We start from the raw sequence: 27,115 nt of genomic DNA on the forward strand, positions 1-27,115 counted from the left end.
AATTCCAACACAAAAAAACAACATAAACAGTTGTTTTTTTTAATTTTTCTCCTTTTTTTGATTTCTGATAAGACATAGAAATGGAAAAAGGTGGTGGTATCCCGAAAAGACGGGAACCTGTGAGTCCGTCACACACACTTCATACATAGAAGAAGGGAGAAAAAGAGAGAGAGATGTTCAATCCCTGACATTCACTTTCTGAACTGCATCTTTAGTTCTCTCTGATTCCTGTTTCTTCAGCTGACATATGGTGTCTCTTTCTAAATTAGTGAAAACTGAACCTTTGATACCTTTTGAGAAAAAGAATAACAGCTGTTATATTACACAGAGTGATGGAAATAGAAACATCAGTACTCATGAGCTTGAGAACTTACATTTGATTCACTTACCATATACAGTATGCGTGAGTGTGTTTACAGCGTATGAGCGCATGAGTGAGTTCCACCATATCAGCTCAAACACAAAGGTCTTTATTTCCCTTTTCCCAATTTCTCTACGCTGCATACAGTATGTATCCAGGCATGTCAGCCCCTTCAGTATCAATTCAGCTCAAAACAATCATCAAAGTCTTTAGAGAAGCTCTCATCAACAAACAAAAGCCTTTTGTTGATTCTGAAAAAGAAACTTGCTGTCAGACAAGACGTCACACCAAGCTCCTCACTCTAGCATCTTCTTAAATGAAGCTCAAATGCCATCCCATCATCTTCTGGGTCTGGCATGTACCATCATCTGCCTTCCTGCCTTTCTGTCAGCCTGTTGATCAGTCTACTCAATGGGTGTGGAGGTAGGGGGGCAGGTAATGAGGGATCGTGTGGTAGAGTAGGAGCAGTTCAGTCTCCTGGCTAGCATTTGAGAAAAGAGTTAGGAAGAGTAAAGAGGAGGAAGGTTGAACTATGGCAGTCGGTCAGTTGGTTGGTAGGTGGGATGGGTCAGTGGTCTTACTCAATGACCATGCAGTGGGGCAGGTGCTGGGAGTAGTATTTGAAGAGCTCGGCGGTGGCTCCCGGACAGTTGGTCAGCTCCAGCTCCTCCAGCTCCTGCAACTGGATGAGGCCTGACAGACCGGTGGTGGTCAGCAGGGGGCAGCCTGGAGGGGCAGAGCAGGATGGACAACACTCAGCTGTGGGCACAGTAACAGGTAAAAAAGGGTGCAGATCCAGTCAAAAGGTTACCTGCTGTACTTACAGTGTATCTGCAGTAACTGACAATTTTTCTCACTATCAGTTTGTATGCTAATTACTTTTCAATTCTTTTCTCGATTAATCGATCAATCTTTGCTCTATAAAATGTCACTGAATTGTGAAAAATACACATCACAATTTTCAAAAGCCTAACGGGACATCATCAAATGTCTTCTTTTTTCACACCTACATTCCAAAACCAAAAGATATTCCGTCTACTATCACATTAGTAGCTGGAATTAGGAAATGCTTGGCAATTTGCTTGAAAGATGACTTTAACAATTAACTGATTTCCAAAATAGTTGCAGATTATATTTTTGTTGATCTACTAATTACTCAATTGACTTTCAGCTCTAAATTGTATACACTCTCTCTGAGCAAATAAAAAATAATTACATTTCCTATTGGTAAGTTTTTCAATTCAACTGAATCTACAAAATGCAAATGTGGCCTAGTATTTTGAAAATTGTAAAGTTTTTCCTGAGTGTAGGGGAGTGTAGGCCATAGGATTCATAACATCAAAAGGGTTCTTTTACCAAATTCCATCATAATCTGATTTTTAGATCTTGAGGTATCTTCTTTGCAAAGCTGACAAATTTTAAGCAAGGGTTTTGTGATGACCAGATGTGGTCGTCTTGGCCCTGTATATCTAAAACGTTGGAGCAGGCACTAGATGGCACTAAAGTGTTCCTAAACAGAGCACAGAGATGAGTTGCATACACTTATATACGACTGAATTTTATAAAAACATATTTATAGGCCAGACACAATGTTACAAGATGTGTATGAAAAAAAAGAATTCAAAAATTTGACTTTTGTGATTAATTTATTTAATCCATAAAACCTAGTTCATTCTAGATGTTTGCATGCTGCCAAATTTACTGTACAATGGTATTTTTGTTGTTGAGGGCCTTGATAGCTTGACATGAGCGGTGTGAATGCATTGAGTGACTACGATGAGTTCAGTAGATGAAGCGCCTGGTAGATCAATTACAGTCACAAAATTTTTTTACATGCACACAATACTACTGAGTAAACCTTTGAGTGTAGATTCTCTTTACCACACATAGTCTTGCTTCTTTACTTCCTGTCTATTACTTATAATATCTAATGCATGCAAGAACAACAAAGGTTCTAATATTTAATGATTAATGTTATTATATTGAAAACATGCATCTCATGTGATAGAATACAGACAGGTCAGGTCACATTTAAATATTATCAGGGACTTTCTGTGGGGAAGATGGAGCAAGAAAGCAAACCTGCTAGGGACAGCAGACGAAGACTCCTCATTCCAAACAAATGCTGCAGTCCAAAATCTTGCACCTGCACACAACACACACACACATAATGAAATAGCTATTGTTTGTAAGAGTTTTTTATCAATAAATGTTGGCTATTTTCATGCAATTATCATCTTAAGTTTTCCATTTAATCAAATGTTTGCAGGCTGCAAAATCAATTCACACACTCGGAACTTGTAAAGTGTGACAATCTCAGATAGTGAACATTAAGGCTGGACTAAATTTTGTCAATGTGACATTATCTTTGTGATATGCTGCAGTTCAGACGTTTCTGTGCTTAAACTGTATTATCACTAAACAACCCTGGATTTTAACTGTGATAGGTTACGGGGCATAAGTTATTTATAGGAGTATGCTAATAGATTTTAATATCACAGAGAAATAAATAAACCAAACCAATGGCTGCCTCTTTGTAAAAAAAATTGCACTCAAAAGACAGACAGACAGACAGATCAAAAGAATCCAGTGTGTGTTTGTGTTTTGTGTTACCTGACAGCACCAGCGCAAATAGAGGCTCCTTAATGACGACATGGTGGACAAGTAGCCTAAGCCAGTGTCTGTAATCCGCACACACCTAAAAACAATACACAATACACATGAGTAAACCTAGACGTTTCCTTATTGAGTGGTGCAATTACAAACACTGATGGAAACAAAGCATTCACACACACATTAACATACTGAGGCTACAGTGGACACAGGCTCACAAAAACTTGACAATAGGGCATTGAAAAAAACATTTCCTGGTTTGATAAATCAAAAAACTGCTGCTACATTCAGATTATAGGGTCAAAATATGGTGTAAACAACATGTGTTCATAGTGTAATGGTGTGGGAAATATTTTCTTGGCAAACATTAGACCTCTTAATACCATCTGCACATGGTTTAAATGCCACAGCCTGGGGCCTGTACCATGAACAGAGATTAGTGAGTGATCCAGGCACTGAAACACACTGCTTGCTGTTGTTTTGGTATCAAAGTGAGAAAGATGTTTCATAATGGAGGGCTTATTGTGAAAAGGCCATCCTGAATGAGCCTTACAAACTGAACCAGGATTAATAACTCATAGCTGATGAGATCAGACTAATTCAAGTCTGGTGCAAGAACTGATTTTGAGTACAGCACAGAGTCAATGGCAGAGCCAGGAGGTGGCCTGCAATGACCTGGCTAAAGTCTGGGCACCCCACTTGCCACTCCACACAGACTCATATTTCAGGTCACTGATTTTTTTCTTGTGAAGAACCATTTCACCACTGGGGACACTTTTTAAAAGCACACTCACTATAAAAATAGACAAAACAAAAATAGACAAAACAAAACAATTGAAATCGCAGAGGCTTTAAACATAGTGCACTATATAGTAAACTATATAGTAAATGGGAAGTGATTTTGGACACAGCGGTGCTCCCCCACTCACTATGCATTTATTCAACTCACTCACTGCTGTAGTCTGAGGCGAGATCAAACACATGCTGTGGCTGAGTTTTACTGATGTGGGATAAAAATTAAGCAACTCTTGACAGTATAATTACCATAGAGACATTTTTTCTGGTTTTAACTGTTATATGAATCAATTTTTAATATGGCTGGTATAGCTGCGCTCAGTGCACAGTTAGTTTTCCATAAAACTATAAGACAGCCTGACTGTGTCTGTTTCTTCTCCTTACATTCATCCCTGTTATTATTAAAACTGATATACCTCACAGATCCCTTAAACAATCCCAATTGCCGCTAATGTCAGCGACAAATAGATTCCATTTCCCTTGACTGCTTCAGAGTAAAAGCCAATCTGCATTTTGTTTTTTGTATTTTTGGTAAAGTGGAATGCTTTTAATGTGAAAGAGCACCAACAGGAAAGGTTCAGTTTGCATGACAAGTTAATGCTACAGTTCTAACAGCACCAAGAGCCAGATGTTTTTCTACAAAAACCAGTAGCATGTAAGAGAGAATGAGCAAGCTGACCTGTAAACTAATTTTAGCTCAGTGCACACCAACATATTTTTCTAAACCAGTGTTTTAATATATTAGACACTCAAAATATGAAGCACAGTGCTGTTTTCAAATTGGGACATATGAAGAATGAGTCTGAGAGACAAGACAACAAGGAAATGTTCAGGTCTGTCAAAGGCAAAATGATATGTATTCAGATTTAATAATGTGGATGTTTTTGCAGAGAAGAGGGGGAGTAAAATCACAGCTCATTCTAACTGTGTTCATGTTTATTGCTGGTTTGTTGTCAACGATTGGCAGGCTATATGATTAATACATGATAAATATTAGCTCCTGTATAACGTTATGATGATCTCAATGTGGGACTTGTTATCTGTCAATCATCATTAAGTTTGATACACAGCACAGCCCTGGCTTTGTATTGATGGATCACTGGTATTTACATGTTATTAAAACTTGTTGTGGTAAAGCTTTGCACATTGTAGTCAAATACATGCAAGTTACAAAGTGTTATAGTGTTGGCTTGTTGTGTTTTTAATGCTCATTAACGATGATGATGATGATGACGACGACGATGATGATGATGATGATGATGATGATGATGATGATAATTAATAAGTGGCCAAAATCTGATTAAACTATTGAGTTTCTATTTTTGTGTTTTTAATTCAGTGTTGGAACCAAACTCCAAAAGACAGAGACTCAGATGCAAGCTGAATAATTCATAAAAATACATAAATAAATAAAATGGCTCTGTTTCACAAACTATCAGGCTTATTTTAGATAGACACATTTTCAAATCTCTGTGCAGCGCCATACCTGACAGAAATAACTGAACATGATTCAAATTTCTTTGTTATTCTATATATATATCTCTCTATATATATATATATGTGTGTGTGTGTGTGTGTGTGTGTGTGTGTATATATATATATATATATATATATATGTATATATGTTTATGTATACAGTATTTACACCATTCGGCCACAACATTAAAACTGGCTTTACTGTTGTGGCTGATTGGTGTAAGTTCTTTAGTGCATTGTGTCCCAGTAGTCACTGCAGCCTACTTGTCAAAGAGGGAACATTTGCAAGTAGAATTTGAAGTCCAGTGTTTTAAATTGAGCTCAGCAGAAATACTATCTTCATCATTACAGAGCTCTGCTACCATGGAGCACACCTCTCACTGTGATTTATTTTCAACTACTTGATACCATCTGCTGCACTACAATGTGTTATAATGACAAAACTCTTCAGCAACTGTGGTAGTATAGTATTGTCCTCTAAGCATGAGTAAGTCACTTTGAGTACATGAGGAGTGATGCAAGCTATAATTCATTCTGTACCACTCACATGCATTCCTTCTGCTTTCAAATAATGTACATATGTTTTCACTTACACATACGATTATATACATCCTACTGTACCTTCAAATATATACATTAACATTATATTCTCACAAATATTTTAACACTTACATACACTAAGTGGCCCCATTATTAGGTACACCTGTACAATTTAATGCAGTACAATACAACAGCTCTGCCATAACATCTACAAAAGTATACAAAGCTCATAATGTTTTTGGTGATATTGACTGAAATGTTTACATTTATTTATATGTATTATATGTATTACTGAAATCATAGTTAAAGATGGCGTTTTACTGTACTATACTGTATTGAAAGGCATTTCTAATTTTTGGTCTTCCCATTTATGTACAGAATATTAGAAACACCTCTGAACAGACACAGTCTAATACATCAATACCATCACTAACCATGACATCTGTACTAAAACATATTATTTAATTAACATCGCTATGACAGTGTCAACAAAAAACTGAACATTATAGGAATCATAATAATAGACTTTATGGCAAAAGAGATGTATTGGATTGCATTAGATGTACCCAATAAAGCGGACACTTGACTTCTTGACTTTAAGTAGCACAGAAAGTTTAACCTTAACTAGAAAGTCTCTCTCAGTCCAGGACATACATGCACTCCGCTTGTTTAAATTACAGTCCTGGTCAAAATGATTGGCACCTCTGAATTAAATAAATGCAAATGAAGCAACTTAGTATAACCAGAATACTTTAATAGAATGTCTGAAGTTACTGAAGAAAAGAATAAAAAAAAAAGCAAAACTTGCATAATAGTGAAATAATACAAACCAAAAATGTACTCCAGACACAATTATTGGCACCCTTTTGATGAATTTAAACAAAATAAAAAACAAAATAAGACTCACCAGTGCTTAATTTTCAGTGTTCACATGACCTGAATTAACCAATGAATGAGGGTTTTAATGCATACAGAGGGGCTGATTGTTTCCAGCTCCTTTTTCACAATGGCGAAGACAAGAGAGCTGTCTGTTAGTATCAGAAATGTTATTATCAAAAAACATAACAATTCCAAAGGCTACAAGGCAATCACCAAAGACATGTTTAGAGGTTGCCATTATTATTATTTATTTAATATTATTGCACTGATGCTTGCACATGCCAATTTAGATCCTTCTTTTGCATTGCATGTGTCACTTTGTAGAAGTTACATCTCAGGGCCCCTATTTTTAGCTATTTATTTCTGAGACTGTTGTTTGTTTAGATTGTCTTATATAGATATATTTTTATTAATTCAATATTGATATTAGTAACTGTGTAGGTGGCTATTTTATGCCTTGTATGTTGGTTATTACTGTTTGTGGCTTGCTTCTGTAACACCTAAATTTCCTCTTGTGGGATTAACATAGTTTTATCTAATGTTGCCAAAGGTTCTGCAACCAAATATTAGTGAGAGGCGCTAGTAATTGTTTTTGGGGTACATTTGGCTTTTGTTTTATTTATATAATGCAAGTTTTGTTTTGTTTTTCTTTTGTCCAGTAACCTTGGACATTTTTAATATATTTTGATTATAAAAAACTTGTTCATTTGCATTTATTTCTGAAGATATTCTGAGTTATGTACTTGAAGTTCAGGGGTTCCAATAATTTTGACCAGGACTGTAGGTTACACTGCTGTAAAATAATATTTTCTACTATGATACTATTAAGGCTCATCCTGCTAGACTTTCTGAAAAGTCTCTTAGAGTTGCGGTTGATTTTCAATAGCCACTTCCAATTTGGATCTTGATAGGCAAAATATCCGCATTCACCAACAAATATCTTATCAAAACTTGAAGGTATGTACAGTGGGGTCCAAAAGTCTGAGATCACTTTCCCATTCTGAAACCCACTGTAAGTGTAGAATACCCAGACAAAATTATGGTTTATTTGACCCCTCATATAGGTACTTAATTAATATTTTCACCAGATACCTTCTTACTGTTACTAATTATTTTAAAGACAACTTTTATTACGACTACTTTTTTACGTTGAGTAATTGCTGACTTGAATACGGTTTTATGACTACTCTGCCCATAACTGCACATCCGTCTCTATGTGCTATTCACAAGGATGAAAGCACAGGATCACAAAAACACTGACCTGTCTAGCACCAGTTCTTCCAATTTATGCAGGTCACAAGCAATATATTCCAGGGCCATGTCAGTGATCCGAGGGCACCAGGATAAATCCAGGCTGCGGAGCTTACGCAGGTTCTCAGCAACCAGCTCTACACCATCATCAGTGATCTTGGAGCAGCCGGAAAGGCTGAGAGCAGTCAGGTTGGGAAGGCTGTGCACCATGTTGACCACACCATGATTGGTGATCTCCCAGCAGGAGTGAAGCCGCAGAGTGTGAGTTGTGTAGCCCTGAGAGTGGAGGGTAATTTAGGTTTATTTGATTATGTTAGTGCATAAAACGAAATTGATGACAACCTGGGGCAGCTTCACTATTATTAAGATTAAGCCCATCACTGGCTATTAAGTGTAATTCCAACCAGTGCAGAAATCAACTTCTGTATGACTCTTTTAGCTCCAACTTTTGAAAATACTGTACTTGTGGTGCCAGCTACATAAGTGAATAACAATATACTATATGGTAAAGTCTTTGTAAACCAGCCACCTCCAAAATTAATCCCTTCTGATCTTTTCCTGGATACAGGTTCAATATCAAAGTCAGAAACCTTCCACCCTCTGCATCCTCATTTAACTTGGCCCCTGACAAGTTTAAATACTTCTACTACAAGTTGCTCTTTCTCTTTTTCTTTTTCTCTCTCAAATGTCAGACCTGTTTAAGCTTAATTTCATTTCACTCTTGAATCAAACCAACTGAACATACCTAGATGGTCTTCCTCCCATCATCACTAAGATTAAAATACCATTCATGAATACATATTAATATTTTTTCATTTAGTTATTTTTATGGATGTAATTCTGTAACAGATTTTTTTTTATCATAGTTGTTTTTACCTTTAATTCCAAACTCAATTAACTAAAACTAATAACTGAGGGGAACTGCAGAGTTGATGATAATTCTCTATGATATTATCACCATGAGTGACCCTTATCAGGACAGACATTGTCTTTGATCCATTGTTAAAATAAAATATTGATACATGCAGCTTTAATTAATAAGAAGATCGTCTACAAGTGAGTTTGTTTTGTTTCTAACAAACCAGCTGGCTTTTTGTTTTTTCATTACTATAACTATGCTAATTACTAATATGGATAAGAACTTTAGGTAAAACAAAATATCCTGTTGGTCAACTCAAAAACAGAATATTTTAAATCCAGAGTAAGTATTAAGGTATGTGTACATTGACAATAAAACACCAACCTGGTTTCTCTTGTTTTGGCATCCTACCTGTTTGGCTGTGAAGTAGGCCATGGCTGTATCGGTGACATGGTAGGCCTGCAGGCTCAACTCTGATAGGTTGGGCAGGAGCTGTGAGATAGCAGCGATGGCGTCATCTGCCACATTGATGCAGTCACTGACGCTAAGGGAAGTTAGCCGGGCATTTAGACTGGACCACAGGCCAGCCTCTGTGAAGTCGTTGCAGCCTGACAGTTCAAGGTGCATCAGGCCTTGCATTTGTTCCAACATGACCTGCAACATAAAGGCCAGCAGTTTGAATGATTGTTGTAGCTACTCAAATGTCATTACAGAGAGATAAAGAGTAGTTAGACAGTACCTGATTAATCAGAAAAGGAGCAGAATTCTCAATTTAAGAATTTGATGACCACCCAAATCGAAGAAATACAATGGTTGCACTTGCACAGTATTACTCTTTAACTAAAGTCTTTTGCAATGATGTTTGATCAAACACAGGAAGGTTCTAAACAGGATGAGCAGCTGTATTCACACATATTTCAAGTCAGTTAAGCTGTCCATCTTAGAATCCCTTTCCAAACTTGAAAAGGAGATACTTTTCCCTGACCCATTTTATGTTGCCATAGTTTTCTTTTAAAGACAGTCGCCTAAGGGTAACAATTTAGTTTTATCAAGTGTTTGTGGTTTATTCCAAAACAGGTAAACAAAGATTTTCAGTAGATGCAAAGTGAAATAATTGCTTTGAAATTCAGAATATCTGTTCACAGCTGTGTTTGCCCATTCTGTGTGTGCATATTAATATCAACAATGTAATGAAATGCCTTGACACATAATTATCATATCACATACACTATACTGGTTATTAATCTATAATCCATGTTTCACGCATTCAGACTAAAGAAACAGCCAATCAACATCAATTGCTCTGGCCCCTATTGACTGCCAGACGAAGACTTCATGAAGAAAACTGGCATTATGAAATAAAACTGTCTAAACTCTGTTATTGTGAAAAGAAGTAGGATGAATTAACATCCTATTAATAAATGGAGCAATCTCTTTTCTTTCTGTCTGTCTGTCTTTCTTTCTGTTTGTCTGTTTGTCCTTTGATTTTCTGCTCATCCGATTGAGTTCAAATTTGGCGAGTGAGGACCAAAGAAAATGCAGTGTCAACTGTGAAAAACGCAGCTGCGGGCTAAACTAGACCTGATGTGTCAAAACAAGCACAGGTTCAGCTGAGCAGCAGCCAAATTGCTACTAAACCTGCTGTCTGAGCTGCCTCTGACAAACGCAGGCGTGTCAGAGAACCTCATCATCATATGGCGCACTGGGAGGAAGTGACTCTGATGGCTTCCCAGCATGCACTGTGGCAAATGGAATTATCAATGTTATCATCATTTTATCTTTGGTGCTGTAGTGTTACTGGTGTTACTTTGATCTGCATTATGTTCTGCAATATTTCCAGTGTTGTTCATATTTCCACACTGTTGTAGAATTAGTCAATACGAGTGAATCTGATGACATTTAATTTGTGTACATGATTATTTAGATTCAGTTCCCTTGATAGTGAACTGATGACTCAATGCAGCATTGATAATGGAATTTGTTCCACCAATTAATCACATCAAGTGAGAAAATCTCCCTTTCAAGTTTTTTTTTATCTGAAAACCTTATCTTGACAGAACATGTCTACTTGCACTTGTGATAGCTGACTATCTCTATCACACCATTTAGTACTACTGTTCTAAATGTTTGAATCAAATGTACATCATATCATTGCACATTTGCCCCTGTGTTTCCTTTCTATCTATTGCAGTATCAACAATCTCTAAATAATTAAACATACAGTATTTTCTTACAGCAAAACTGTGGTGGGAATTGGTCAGACAATAGTTATGATTATTTGTCTCTAGAAGTTAAAGCTTACCATATCTTCCTTGCAGGCACTGGACTTGTGGCAGTGCATAAATGAACAACTGACTATTACGTTTGTCAGATAATCACTTACCCTGTTTCTGGCATCAAAAACGAATTGAGGAAAAGGTAACACCTTTAATTGTAATTACACAATTATACAGATATAATTATATAACTGCCAGTCTTTATAGAGTTGCCTTAAAAGGAACATACATGAAAGATTTTACATTTTAGAAATTAATAAAATGATCTGAGCTTTATAAATCAGTACTTATACTTAACACTATCATCTTAAACCAGGTCTGTGGCAGGTTAAAGTTAACCCTCAGAAACAGTGACCTCTACAAGAGAGATTTCTACAGAACACAGCCGCTGGTTCTGACTAAACCACAGCTGCAGTTTAAACCACAGTTTCTGAGGACACAGCAATGGGATTTAAGTGATCATATGACTTTGACCCAGAGAGCACAGGTTTAAACCCGTCCTAAACCTTAAACTGTAGCTCAAGTCATGACAGAGCAACAACCCCATAGTGTCTTCAAATGCTTTGCAACTGCTATCTAACATGTTCTGTTACCATAACACAAAAAAAGGCTAATATCCAAACATATTCATTTATTAACAGGCTCATAACCAAAACCAAACAAAAAAGTAACTGGTTTAACTTTAGTTTTTGCAGGTCCTTTGTGTGTTAGAAATGTCTTCAGCTTTCATCCCACTAGTGAGAGCATTGATTTGCAGTAACGTGAATTATCAAATAAAATCCATTATCCAAATAATGATCTCAAATAATCTTCCAGTCACTCATAAAGACCAGTTAAAAAATATTGGGGAAGGATGAAATCACCCCCACCACCTTAATGGTACATACTGCAAATTCAGTATAAAGTATGTTTCTTCAGCACTATTTCCACCAGTACAACCAGAGTTATGTTACATTCATAATTCTGCTGCTCTCACCTGCGCTTTTTAACATTAAAAGTGTTTTTGTTCTCTAATTATTTTCAATCACTTCTCCTTTCCATTTTTTTCTTGTTGAGCTATGGTTAATGAAACTCAACCCTTCTTGTATATGTTTCAAATAAAAGAACAGAGACTTTGAGGGGCTGGAATGCTTTAAAGTGAAACATCTGTGCAGGAAGTGTTGAATTCAACTGACAGTAGCTTAACAATGAAAGCAAAAAAACGGCCATTAGGAAGTGAATGAAAACAATGAATGAATTAAAATAGCATTTGTATTAACAAGAGAAACTTAGAGCAGCGGACTGGTGACTATAATATACTGCTGTTTTTGTACTGATAAATTAGTACTCTGGAATTAAATGTTACCCTGAATTGATCAAGTCAATGTATAAAGATGGAGCAGATGAGCAGATCAGTAGGAAGAGTTCTTACCAAAGTAAGGTTAAATATAATATAAAACAATAGGAATAATATTTGTGGCTCTTCCCACAAATAACCATGAGATTCTGGTGTCTGCCCATAACTGTTGCAACCAGTGCCACTACTTTGTTGCCTCAATGGGTGCTGGGACTGCAAGGGAGAGCATGAATGGCTCTGAGTATTGCTAAGAATGCTCTAATCTCCCAGGCAACCTGAACTACCCATTATGTGCATCTCAGAATCATCTCAAAGATCAGGGAAAATTATCATCCAATAACCTCTGTCTTTTTCAAACACATCCTGACTCACCTCCAAACCGGCATCTGTGATGGTGGACCTCTTGAGGCTAACTGAGCGGACACCCTTCTTAGACAATGGGTAGTTGTCGATGAACTCACAAATGTCCAGGTCTGATACGCCCACTAAGCAGAAAGACTGGAAGCCACGCAGGGCAAAGGCCTGTAAACTGACAAACTCCTTCTCCCCATTGGGCAATAGGGTATATAGCTCCTTGGCATGCAAGATGGGTGTCACGCCCTCCCAGAACTTGGGCTGGTATAGCACCTTGCGCCATGTCTTGCATACCTGCGCCAGCACACATTTTTCACTTGTGGTGAAGTACCAAAGTAGTCGATTGAGCAGCTTCTCATCCAGGACAAGCTGGCGCTCCAGCAGCATAGGTTTGGGTAGAGTGAGAGGGGGGAGCTGGCGAAGGGATGGCTTCAAGCCCACCAGAGGCTTTCCAGGCTCCAGGTCAGAGCCCAAGAGAGAGGCTGCTGAGTGGGGCATGCCAGGACTGTCCAGGTGATGGTGGTGGTGGTAGGGAAGGGAGGATGGTGGAGGAGGCAGGATAGAGGGTACGGAGGAGGACTGGCACAGGCGGTTCTTGGCAGCAGGTGTCCCCTTAGTGATACTCGCACTGCCCAAACCGTTGGGCTGGCTGGGGGGCAACTTCACCATACCGTTGCGAGTCACACAGGTAGACTTAAGCTCGCTGGGGGTGGACATGTTCAACATTGGGAACCTGGTGAAAGAGAAAACATCCATAGTGTGCTGTTAAACACTGAAAACTTCTAAAGACTAGTTTATTAATTACTGCGGTGTGTAAAGACTATTTAAACTGCTTTGGAACTATTAGAAGATTAATAATATATAAGCAAATATTTTGCTATATTTATGTAGAGGTTGACCAAGGCATATGAGGAATATTCCTAATATACATTTCTTCAAACCCCAGTATGTTAGCATATTGTACATATGGTTTCATTGGGATAGCTACTAGGATTTTAAAGAAAATAAAATAGTTTAAGTTATGTGGGTTGTGACTATGCTGGGCGAAAAATGTTTTTGTAGATCAGGGTTTCCCCAGGAAATTCATCAGCAGAGGTGGTAACTGTTGAACAGCCCAGCCCCCCTCTGCATATGCTATTATATGACAATATAATATTTGCTCACAATATCCATACAGTACTGTGGTGAAACTTTTGGAATTTATTGTAAATATAAATTGATGTTATCTTTATAGAGCTACTCTTGTGAATTATAAGTCCAGCTGGTGAATATAAGACTTTAGTCTAAGTTGAATTACTGAACATACAGATAGGAAAATGGATTACACTGCAGTATTGGTTTGAGTCATTTCTACAGATGTTTTGATTTTTTTTTAAATTTTCTATTTAATTTTATTTTGTTTATTCATATTTTGCTATTGGAATCCATTCTAACTGTTGTGAATCCTAGCTGACTACAGCCACCTTCCAATTTAAAGAAACAAGCTACAAACTTTTCATAGCCACCCATCGGGTGGGTAAAGTTTTACTTTGAAACTAAGGTCAAGCAAAATGGCGATGTATGATGATGTATGAGATCATCAGTTTCTTATTTTGTCAAACTGTTTATATTGTGGTATTTCTCCCTTTAATATCAATCTATTGTATTAGACCATTGTAGGAAATGTTGCAAATCAGCAGCACTGATTTATGACTCTATTTGATTTATAGTTTTTTTTGCATCGATGTGATGAAGTAGCTTGTTTTGTCAGGTTTTTAATTCACTGTTAATGTCAAAATCCGACATCACCCAACTATTTATTTTCTCTATAGACTGCTTGTCAATTAGACAAAATAATCTTAGCTCAAGGTCCACTTACTATCTTTATCCAGGAAGTTCAATACATCTTACCTAGTTTGCTCAGTTTTCAGAAGCAATATACAACCAGTTTTCCCTCATGTACAACAACCAGTTAATAAACTTTCATACCTAGGTCTCATGATGACCAATATACCACCTCCATGACAACTGAGCAAACTCCATCCACTGACATGCACTTGAAAGCTCTGGAAAAAACTCCATAATGAATTTGATATATAATCATAATGATATAAAATTTTATATACAAGAAGGTGATAGAAGGTTTTATCTATATAGCCCTCCAGTATTTCAAATTATGTATTTTGGCTGACCATTGATGAAAAAAAGTGCTCATATTTATAATGATATTAAACAGAGAAAAGTAGCAGCAGCAGGAAATATTCGGTATTTTACTGAAAACCAGTTTGCACACATCTGAGTCAAAAGGTAAACATAATCAGCAAGTTGTTTGAATAGACTGCTTCTCCTTTGTCGTTTGCGTTCAACAGAGCTGGATGTTCCAAACAAAAACACATCATAGTGTAAATGAATGCCGTGGCCCATGGCCTCATCTAGCCTGTTCTCTGTGATCTCACTGTATCAGCAGCAGGACAGCTCACAGGCTCAAACCACTCAGTTATGTAACATGCTGACTGTAGGGCTTCACACGCCACAGCATCTCTTTGTCCCACTCTACTGAAACAACCAGCTGCGCTATTAACACCTTCTACATACACATGCACCTACTTATTTGTATATAATGTCTATAAGTTATCAAGAATGCTTTTCAATATGACCACATCTGGCATAATTTTACATTTTATCACTTTAAAGAATTTTTTGTCAGTCCCTTAGCAGATGGAGACCGGCTCTGCCTCTGCTGTGGAATCAACGAGGTTCATCCATTACATAATACAACATTGTCAGTTAGACTGTCTTATAGCAAGCACTCTGAAAATTTTCAAAAAAGCAGACATTTCAGAGCAATGTTGGACTAACCTGTCAAAGAAACGATTGAAGAATACATACACTCAGATGTCAAAGGCTGGGCTAAAATAAAGTTTTTATCATAAGGTAATGAATGAACAGCAAAATCTACAGCCTATATTTACCATTCCTTTGTCTGTTATGTGGTTGTGATGTTTCTGTCAGACAGGGAGGCAGGGATGCTGAAGCATCTACAGGCTATGCTGCCTGTGATCCACCAGAAGCAGCAATAACAGGAAATCCAACTCTTCACAATAAAACCCTCATTACAATCTAACTGACTACATTGTAAAAGCAAAAACTAAAGCAGAAACTTACTTAAACTTAAGTTTATTTATAAATAAAATAGTAATGATTATTATGATTTATAAGATATATAAGATAAGATATCAAAATTTAGATATGTATGCACAATAAGAAAATTCACTCTCTCATACACTGTAGAGTGTTACCAATTTATGGTTAATGTCCTTACTATACTGTATACTGAAATTCTGCTGTTCTAAAATCCTACCCCCACCCAAATACAGTTGTGCAAACTGAGCTGTTTTGTTTGAGAACACTGACTGTATGTTTCTACCAATCCAGGTTTCTATTAATTTCCCAACAGCATAGAAAATCAACTGGCAAAGTACTAAAACTTGAGTGATGTAATCCATCACAGTGAACATCAAGTCTGCATTAACATTTGTCATAGTTAAAATATCATTAGAAATTAACACTGAGTAGACTTTTCAGATCAGTCCTCCACTAACAAATAAAAAAATAACATCACACTGACAAAAATTAATGCAAACAGCATAAATGAATTCATAAATAAGTAATCAGCAAAAATGTAGTATATAAGCTTGCAAACAATGCATTTAGACCTAATTCTTCTGTCAGTCTTTTCTATGTCTTCTCTAACATAATTTATCATATATTTATTTACACATTAACCCCTTTTTTTAAATCTGTCATTCACATTCACACATATCATACTGTTTATTCACTTATACCCTTGTTAAAGCTGTGTTTTCAGTAATGAAACTGAGTAAATTTGAGAGCAAACAGGTCGATCCCCTTTGTAAAGGTGAGTCTCCCCTGCTGAATAACATTAACTAACAGTAATCTAACCGGGCTAAACAAACTGTGTTGAAGAGAAGAGTACTATTGCTGTGTTTATTGCAGAGAGCCTGCGCCTAATGATGAAAACAACAACTCGTTCCCAACAACACAGTCCTACTACAAATAGTGATGTGAGGTGTCACTGCAAAAGACCTCTGTTATGAGGCAAAGGCAACACATGCTATGAAACAGAGCAGCATGAAACTCATTTTTCCCCCAGTCCATCTAAATTCTATGATTTATGGAACTGTTGGTAAGACTCAATTCATAATCTGCAGGACCAAAAACCAACAATATTTGAGTCCTAAAGCCATACTGTCCCCAAAGTGCAAGTAACTCAATAACCATTAGTTTAGTGGATATAGATGTTTGGGTTTTTTTACTTTTGTATAAAACAGTTTACATAGTTTCTTATACAAACAAGTTGGGGTTCAGCATCTTGCTCAAGGTACACTTCAAGATTTGGAGCCAGAGATCAAACCACCAACCCCTTAAATTAATGACCCATGCTTTACCAACTAATTTACACCCAGTGCCAGATTATGTAATTGAGAGTATATCAAAGCTGTCTTAATTTGTAAAGTCACTCCATTTCAGCCCCTGTCTAGGCTTTTTGTTTTTTTTAACCAAAAAACTGAGCTTTTCCTAAAGAGTTTCCAGAGTACGTAAATCTTAGCTTGGTGTTTCAGTGTGTACGGGATAAACGCAGCTTTTCCAAAACAATGACGTAAGCTTTCCAGTGAGGCTCGGGGTTGTGTGGCAGTAAAGTTAAGGAGGACTTTCTGTTGCCAAAAACTGTCTCTGTGATTGATCAGTTTAAATGTCAATACAGCTGAATACACAGCAGAACTGTTGTCATAACATGATTTATGCTGATTATGTCAGAGGGTATTGTGACCATGAATTACTGATTTTATCATTTCGAAACAGTGACCCTCTTCAAGACAGCGCCTCAGTATATGGTAATCATCCAAAATCCACCTTAAGGCCCTTATCCTTTAAGTTCAGTATGCGCTTTAGTGGTGCATATTACCAAGGAAATGTGCAATGTATCAAATTACCACAAAGTAACTGCCATACAGTTAACTTGGGACTTTTGGGGCCCCTGGTGGTTTGGGACCACAGGACAGTTGCCTGCTTTGCCTGGTTGGTAATCAGCCTTGCTTACAGCTGAAGCAGTTTCCACTTATAGTGTTTATAATATAAAATGATATAATGTTGAGCTCAAGATCTGTGGCTTCTGTTATGTATAGAACAGAACTATAGGGTGGAGACATAGAAAAATAACAATAGTGATTCCATGGAAAATAAGTCACACCTATTCTACTTGACACTAAACAACTGACAGAATCCTTCTCATTACAGAAAAAATGAACGCTTAATAATGTTGTTCCACTGTAGCTCAGTCTTTCTCATGTGTGATCCTCCTTTGTATCTTTGCATTAATAATGACATGGTGAGATAACAGTTTTATCCTGCAGCTGTGGCTGTATGGCCTTCATCAGTGTCAGTGAATACAGTGTTAACTCAGCCTTCAATAACAGACCGAACAGGTGCAAGTTTATAAAATGCAAATGAAAAATGTGTAAAAATGGGCTACGCTTGGTAATGAATGAAGATGAAGAAATACATAAGCTTAACTGATGTAACCATACAGAAAGTCACCATGGTCACGCCCCCTGAGTTAAACAACAGTTAGCATCTGTCATTGTGCATTCACAGGGAAAACAAACACATGAAACAGTGTTAAAATGGTAAGGACCTGCTGCTCAATAGACGCACACGTTCAGAAAGGATTTAGGCCTAAATTAGCCCGTCGAACACTACAGAGAAAATAAGCAACATTAAACAATTCTTTCTAAGTGCTGTGGGATGCTAACTTACTAAGCAATGTGAAAACACACACAGTACGCCACAGGTACTTCAAGTCTTGCAACTTGAAAGAAATCAGGGGAAAGAAATTTATCAGTAAACACCTTGAAGGGATGAAGATAATAAAAACACATTGTGACCAACAAAGACGTGAAACAAAGCATTCTATTCTCTGTTATATCCTGCTGATATTGATAAAATGTTTTGAACCCCAGTGTAAAAATGATTTACCTAATGATAACCAGGTATGATCTGGGAGCTGTTTCCTACCCCCTCCTGTTTTAACCCCTTGATTTCATCACTCCCTTTTTCATTGTAAACTGTATGCCAGAACCTGGTGTCTGACAACAAACTTGCCTCACCCGCTTATTACAACTATATTTTGTCTTATCACTACCTTATGGTCCTTTGTATAAATGTTCTGCCCTGCCGTTGTTCTTGTTAGCTTACTTTCTCAGACCCAATCTCTGTGTCTGTAAGCTCACAGTATACCGGTATACCATTAAACACTCCACTACAGCAAACCTCTCAGTGAGACAAAAGGCAGATCAAGAGAGTTGCTGCTGTTGTTGTAAACACATAGAGAGGATGTTGAGAATCCCTCCCTAACTTAAGACCAGTACGGACACTGCTAACTAAACAGGGACCATCAGAAACATCCCAGAAGGAGTCTCTTACATGGCTGGACTGTCAGAACATCTCATCACAGACTTCAAGTAACAATAACTCATCCTTACCACAAACATTTCAACACCTTAAGATCTCTGCTGGTTCACTAAGTATCCCTGCATGCTTTAACATCAACCAGTGGCCACTGAAAAGGATATGAGCAATACCCAAAACTAGTACCAACTAAATTGTGAGACTATTTCAGGTTAGAAATTAACTGTTTTTGTCTGTGGAATTTGAATATGTGGTCAATTTTTCAAAATAATGTCTACTTGAAAATTTGTTCCAACTTTTTATGAGATGTGAGCAGAGCAACATCTTTGGGTCTTATGTCTCTGTGGCATTTTAAACATATTATATATATATTATATATTATATATATATATATATATATATATATACAATCCTGAGCTTGGTCAATACAGTCTGAATTCAAGTTCCACTTGCTTGTTCTGGAGCATTTCAAACATCATCAGCAGATTGAGTGTGAACAGTTGTCATAGAATTGTAGATTATCAAACTTTCCACTATTCTGATTACGTCTAGGGCATCTCATCCATGTTGACTCAAAAGTTGTCTTATTAAAAGGGCATCACCATGGCTCAGGTGTGAAGTTGCCAACCATGGACTGCAACATACCAATTTTGAGCCTGGCTGGGGACCCTTGATGCATGTCATTCCTCATCTCTTTCTCAAAATCTCTATTTTAGGCATAAAAATGTGTTTAAAAAAAACTTACCAAAAGGAAAATTGTTTTTAAAAAAACAGTTAAATTTAAACTTTTCCTTTTGGAAGATGAACTCTCCCAATTAAGTCTGTCTGACAATAAAGTTATTGGACTATTTATTGGACTCTGTGGACTTTTTGGCTCGTCATAAATGGCTGCATTTATATGATCTTTTTATCCAGAGAGCTTTGCAACTTGCCTCTAGACCACCCAGTCACACATACTCACACACTGATGACAGCAGGCTACCATGTAAGGTGCTGACCTGACCATCTGGAGCCATTTGGGGTTCAGTGTTGAGAAGTCCAACAAAAAAGCTGTTATAGCAAGAGCAGTTCCACAGATGCATAATGGGAGAAAAGTCTAAGAAGACTCTAAGTGTCCTGTTAGGACCTCTTCTGACTGACATGGTGTGACAGTGAAAGCATAGCATGGCTCATACAGTGAGGAGCAGACCAACATGGCCCACACAGTTGAAATAATCTGTCTGATGCCCCACTGGGCTTATTTGTGTCAGCAAAGCAATAATGAATCATGATAACCTGAAATGATATTAGTAAGGATTAAGCATTATGAAAGATGGACAGTCACTCCAGTAAATCAACAATCCCTCAACTCCAGTAGCCACTTCTGCTGTGTTCTCTGCAGTTGCTCCTGCTCTGTCTGCAGGCTACATCTCACACTGTATCTAACCTGTTAACTTACTAATGAGAAATCAACATTATGCACTATAAAGGCTTTATCTGAAGTTTTGTGTCCTGGTGATGACAGAACTACCGGAAAAATATGTATCAAAAGAGCGGCATCATAATTGGTAACATAGCCACATTTTAATTTGCTCTGGAAACTTCTAAAGCTTCCATTAAACCTTGGGGAAGGCTTGAATTTTGCTGGAAACAGCCACCCATATGGAAACCATTTTATGTTACACTCTAGACGAGACATGACTTCTGGTGATAGTGTTGGAGTGGGTGTCATTATTTGGAAGTGCTAGTGGGACGAAATGGAAGAATCATTATCCAATTTAATGACATTGTGTCTGTGGAAGGCGTATATTTTAGAATATGCAAGGTGATCAGGGGTGGAAGTTTTCAGATCCTTTACTTCATGTAAAAATGGCTCTAATTCCTAAGTGGTTAATGCAGTATTTTTCTTAAACCCCTTGAATTAACACTGAAAGTCCACACGTCAATCACATCTTGATGGCTTCTTTTCAAATCCATTGTGGTGGTGTACAAAGGCAAAAATTAAGAAAATTGTGTCACTGTCCAAATACTTTTGTACCTAACTGTATAGTGCAATGTATCTAATATGTATCAGATAAAAATCATATAAGTTTTTGTGGGGTAAATAAATAATAAAAAAGTATAAACATACATTAATATTAAAAGTAAAACAATCAAATCAACAAAGAGTAAAAGAATAAAGGTTACAATATTATAGTAAATGCATTGAATAGAGGGTTCACTAAGCAAGTCGTAAAAATACAGTAAGAAATGTACACTTTTTTTTGTTTATGAGATTTTCAATAAAACATAGGGAGTTATTGTTACATTCAAATTTAGGTACAATGTCTTTCACCTCAATTGTAACAAAATTCTTGGTTTTATTGAAAGTACATTCCTTTATATCAAACCAAAACATACTTGATGAGGAGCAATGATAAAACAAGTGAAGAACTGATTCTGACTCAGTGATACAAAATGAACACTATCGCATGGGTAAATATGTTTAATTTTAAAACAAATTTCTCTTGTCTTGCTTTCAAGATAATAAATCCTGTTGATAAAACTTTAAAGATTGACTGAGAGATTAGAAATTCTATAATTGCAACCCATTAAAAACTTTAAATATGTGGTATAAAATTCCATAATCATTCACTCCAAACAATTCTTAAACCATTTGACATCTTCAAATTAATACAATCTAAAACATCCAAAACTCTTTCTGCTCTCTCTAAAGTCCTTCTTTATTATGATGGTAAAAAAAAATTACAAATTATTAATCTATTTACAGATTGTATCACTAAGAAAAAGTGACAATAAATAGAAGATGCAACTCTTGACACATCTTCAAATTTTGTCAATAACCCTCTTACCAATATTGAAAGATCCCTCTAGCTTTTTTGATTTTGGGGGAGAAGTTCAGATGTGCTCTAACACACAGCATCCTGCTGCACTGCTACACTGGAACATTTTCAGAAATGGAGCATCTGTTCTTCAGCAGCCACATTTATAAAATAGTTTTGATGTTTTTTTTCTGGTATTTTCGTATTTTAATAGCATAAATTTATGTTTGCAACTCATTGCAACTAACTGGACCTTTGTTGTCATAGTTACAATAATAAACACACAGTTAAGCTTAGGGGCCGATCACGGTTTGGTTAGGTTTAGGCACAAAGAATATTTGGTTAGGTTTAGGAAAAGATCATGGTTTGGGTTAAAATAAGTTCTTCCTTAAGGTTACAGGACTTTCATCATCATGGTAACTGTAATAAACATGCGGTTAAGGTTACAACCTTAACCGCAGAACGGTCATGGATAAAAGAAACAATGATGACAATCACTGGAAGCAAGCGGCAGTCTCCCTGAAACTCCTGTGTTTTGTCAACCCATCCATTCACCCCAATTTCCTCCTGGCATGTACCTTGTTGTTCTTTATACTACGTCACCTGACTTTCTCCTTTCCTCACGTCATAATTACTACAGCTGCTGGAGTTGTCTAATAATAAATCGTAACTATGTGTCGTAATAAGCTGCTGCACAAACGACCTATGAACTGGTTTGTTACAGGTGGACTGTCAGCTTTATCTATATGCAATAAGGGATCTTTAATTAAGCTCCACAAACAAACATAAAATACCACTGTTGGTCCATGACTATACGGTGAGTTCCTACTTTTCATCAAATTTACAGTTGCAGTAATTTCAGAATTCAAATGCTCACCTTAACAGTTTTCTTTATTTTTTCAGAACTTGTCAACGTAATTTTTAAATTTCTTCCATAAAAATATTACATTTTGACATTTGATTTATACAAGTCACTATAAGAAGAAGTAACATAATTAGCTATATTAGAAGGGTCAGAGGTAATATTGTAATTTATAGTAATGCATGTAATATTATTCCTTTTATTCCTTTTCCCATTTCTTTTTTCTAAACCAAAAAAAACTTTGCTTCTTTCCCCTTCTTTAAACCGCTTGGCCCTGGACCTAACAAAGGCGCCTTTAGCCAATTTGACATTAATTTTATCAAGATTTTCACTGAGGCCTTTAAGTGCTCTTCACTCATCCTTGGAGAAATTGTCTCTATAAATTAAAGAATTCACTTTGCTCCTTAACTGGTAATCTTTGAAAAACATTTGTTTAAAAATTTCTTTACTATGTTTAATTGCTTTTTCCCTTACGTTAAATTTGAAGAATTCACATTTTTGGATTGGATCCAAAAACGTTTTCTATTGAAAATATCTCTAGCAAGTCATTGGACCAAATCTTTACATAATCTCTTCCAGTCCCTTATCATCTAGCTTCCAGTATCCTCTAAATATTAGATTTTTCTTCGGAACCTTGAAACCTAAGCATATTCATTTTGTGGTAAATGGAACACAAAAGTGATAAACATTCTAAATTAACTGCAAAGCCTATGATGACATCAACAATTAACCATTCCTTGACTGAAGAGTTCTAATTTAGTTATTCCATGTGTAGTCTTTGGAATCAGGACCCAAGTGTCTGAAAGCAAAAAGTGCTAGGGCAGGTTCAAAATCTGAGTAAAATAGAAATTTGGAGGAATTTTTTTGGTCATCTGGAGTTTCACTGAAGCCTCATCTGATGATAAGAACAACATCCTTCTATTTTTCCCAGTAATTAGTCAGCTTAAACACAGTGTGAGAAAGATATTTCTTCCTTGAGGAATCCTATTAGGTCCAAAAACATGACAAGCAAATTGAAGATTTTTGATTTTTAAGATCAAGACAATCCATCCCTTGAAACCTCAGACTCCAATTTACTCCACCATTAAATCTGTTTAAGAGCACAAAAATTCATTCTGAGTAATGCTGTGCCATGAGAAAAATAACCTTGAATAAACTGAGATCTCATCCCTATTTTTCATCACTATTGTATGAAAATGTTTCTTTCAAGAAAATTATTTCTACATTACAGTTTCTGGTAAAGATGAGAACTGTTCCTTTATATTAATAGAACATAAATTCAATGCAGGGAACCTTTTGTTAGAGCTTGAAGAAAGTTCTTCTATCCTTTGCAAGAATTTAGCTGCCTCAATATGCGCGTATTCCATGAAAAGCTGCACGCTTTCCATCCTTTCTGGCTGCTTCCACCACTTGCCAGAGCTTCTTTCTTTTTAGCTTGTCAGAGAGCATGAGGTCCTCCTTAACATGTATTTTCCTCTTTTAGCATCCTGTTATCCCGAGATATCTGAATAACTGGACAATAACTGGTAAAACTTTATCAGCACACCTACTCTATGCACAGTATCAACAGGTAGACCAGTCTTTCCCTCATTCTCAGAGTAATGCAAGAAGCGTGATGGTCTCACATCTAACATCCTCTGTAGCTGACTCTCTGATGCCATACAGACATAGATTCCATCTTCCATCCTGTGTTTGGCACCCTCACCTCTCTGTTACATTTGCAACACCTGTTCTGGGATCACTACAACTAGTGTTGTGCTGTCTTTCATTGTTAGGTGTCTCTTTGGTGTTGGCAGTTGGCTACCTACACTAAGCTAAATGCATGTGTTAGCCAGTTAACTTCATACAGAAAGTTTACTTTCTGACAAAATTGTGTTAGTTCTGCTTACTCACAAGCTTGTTATTTATTTCCAAACATAAACATGGGGTAAACATTGTTTTTTGTTTTTTAGTGTGTACGCCAAGTGTGCATGCAGTTGCTCCTGCTTGTTTTCTTATTTTTCCAACTTTTTCAGTTTTCTTTTTTGTCATACTTGTTTAAATGTTTACTAGTGGTTTATTTAAGCTCCACCCTCTCTAAAAATGCTAGTAGAGAGTTCTAGCTGTTTTTTTTTCGAGGAATTACTTTAGTGAGTGTAGTGTTATGTGTTTACATTCAGCTATGCTACTGTTGTGCAGCAACTCCAAGGTGACATTGTTTACACTACAGACCAGCTGATCGCACTGAAGCCAGCCAGCATGGCGACCAGAACAACAGAGATCCCAGCAGAAATCAGGCGGAGTACACACAGAGGATGCAGAGGACGAACAAAGAGATGAGGTAAGAGAGCTGGGTCCAGACAACAGAGACTGATGGAGAAGGGGAGATATAAGCCCGTATCTCCACTCTGTCAATATGGGCAACATGAGATGCTGGTCAATACGACGGACAAGCTAGCAGCCCTAGTGAGAAATCGAAGGGACTTCTGTGAGTGTAGTGACAGATACATGATTACAGGAAGATACTCTGGATCCCAACACTACCATCAACGGCTTTCAGACGATTCGGGCGGTCAGGAATAATTCTGAGAGTGGAGAAAAAAGAGGCGGCGGGCTTGCCACTTTTAATAACAACAGATGGTGCCCCCCTGGTCACATTATAAAAAAGAATGCTTCTGCAGCCCAGACATTGAACTGTTAGCCATGGGGCTATGTCCATACTACATACCCAGGGACATCTCCCAAGTCATCTTGGTTGTTGTTTACAACCCCCAAATAATCCAGCAACTGTGTGTGATGTCATCCACTCTGTTGCAACGAGATTCCTAACTCTGCTGCCCAGTGCTTCTTCATGATCTTTGAGGACTTAAATCCCATGACACTGGACACATTACTTTTTGCGCATATACATTTGTACATTTATCTACTCACTTACTGTGTGTTTATTATTATTACTATTTTATTTTTTTCTTTACTTTTGTAATTTTTATATCCTCTTTCCTACCTGAGTGTTTGTAAGAGACACTCAGTGGGGATCAATAGAGTTTTTCTGATTCTGATTCAGATTATGCTTGGTCTAAAAGTCACTTTCCATCTTATAGTTACAGAGTTCATCAGATATCAACCAGACCAATGCCATCTTGAATAGGCCACCCTCATGGAGGAGCTTTGTCAAGTCTGTAATGTCATAGTGATGTCATCGGGGTTATGGAGAGTGTAACCCCCCCCCCCACACACACACACACACACAGACACTCACATCCCACCAGTTGGTCAGTCATTACAAACTCATGCTTTACAAGCACACACTGTTCAAATCCACAGAACTAGCTTTTCCATTTTACAGGAAATCCAAAAGTTTTATAATATACTCAGATGATTTTTCCAACCTTAAAGCTACTTGGAAATGGGGGTAGAACTATGTCCTATGGCGTTAAGTCTAGATCATTAACACTACAATCTTTAACATTAGAAGGTAAAGAAAGATGTCGTGCAGCTCATAGAGACTGAAAAAGAGCTAACAGAGCATCAGGACAACCACAGCAAAAAAGACAGAAATCACATTGCTGCATCAATGAGAAAGAGGTTGCGTCACTGACAGACGCTGGCGTCATTGTGTTTGTTAATAATACGCAGCTCGATGCGGCTGATCAGCTCCGACTCCCAAAGGCCCGACGATACACACAAAGAGCTGGAACAACCACCGCCGTTAACCCAATCTCTCTGCAGTCTCCTCCGCCTCGTCTGAGTGAAGGAGCCGCAGTGTGGATGCTTCTGCCATAACCCAAAACCCTGTCATCCATCACAAGCACAGATACGCTACACATACACTGCACCCATGGATACATCCTCCTCGTCTGGCCCTTTTTTCCCAGCATCCCTTACCTTTCTGATGAAAATTCACTCGGGCATTAATCCATGATCAGCACGCTGTTAACGCTGCTGCCTCTCGTTCACGTTTCTCCAAATGCCGTGGAGCAGAGAGGGCGAAATAAATAATTATTAGGAGGCTGCCCTGCCCGTTATGTCCTATCGGCAGGCGATTGATGCGCCAACCAAGCCCATACATACAAGAAGAGCACTTAGGTCCAAAATCAGAATCAGTCGAACGTAGGGTAGTACCGATACGCGGCCTCCTCTGCAAAGCCGTTCAAACCTAAGCAAAACAGCTTCTCTGTTGTGTTTCAGATCGCCGAGTCCTCCTCCACAACAGAGTGGCCCTCTCTGTCTCGTAATTTCTCCTCCACACACACACACACGCGCGC

General features: G+C 37.4%; 1 protein-coding gene across 1 annotated transcript; it reads right to left on the reverse strand.

Moving 5' to 3' along the window:
• Positions 1-27,115, reverse strand: fbxl16 (F-box and leucine-rich repeat protein 16). Its single transcript, XM_040123507.1, has 7 exons — positions 26,736-27,115; positions 12,759-13,473; positions 9,186-9,428; positions 7,926-8,191; positions 2,975-3,059; positions 2,444-2,507; positions 1-1,087 (listed from the first exon to the last, which is right to left on the reverse strand). Exons 2-7 carry the CDS (start codon positions 13,464-13,466, stop codon positions 939-941), a joined length of 1,515 nt encoding a protein of 504 aa, XP_039979441.1. The 5' UTR covers positions 13,467-13,473; positions 26,736-27,115; the 3' UTR covers positions 1-938.

This window comes from Xiphias gladius, chromosome 3, assembly GCF_016859285.1.
Source record: "Xiphias gladius isolate SHS-SW01 ecotype Sanya breed wild chromosome 3, ASM1685928v1, whole genome shotgun sequence".
NCBI lineage: Eukaryota > Metazoa > Chordata > Actinopteri > Istiophoriformes > Xiphiidae > Xiphias > Xiphias gladius.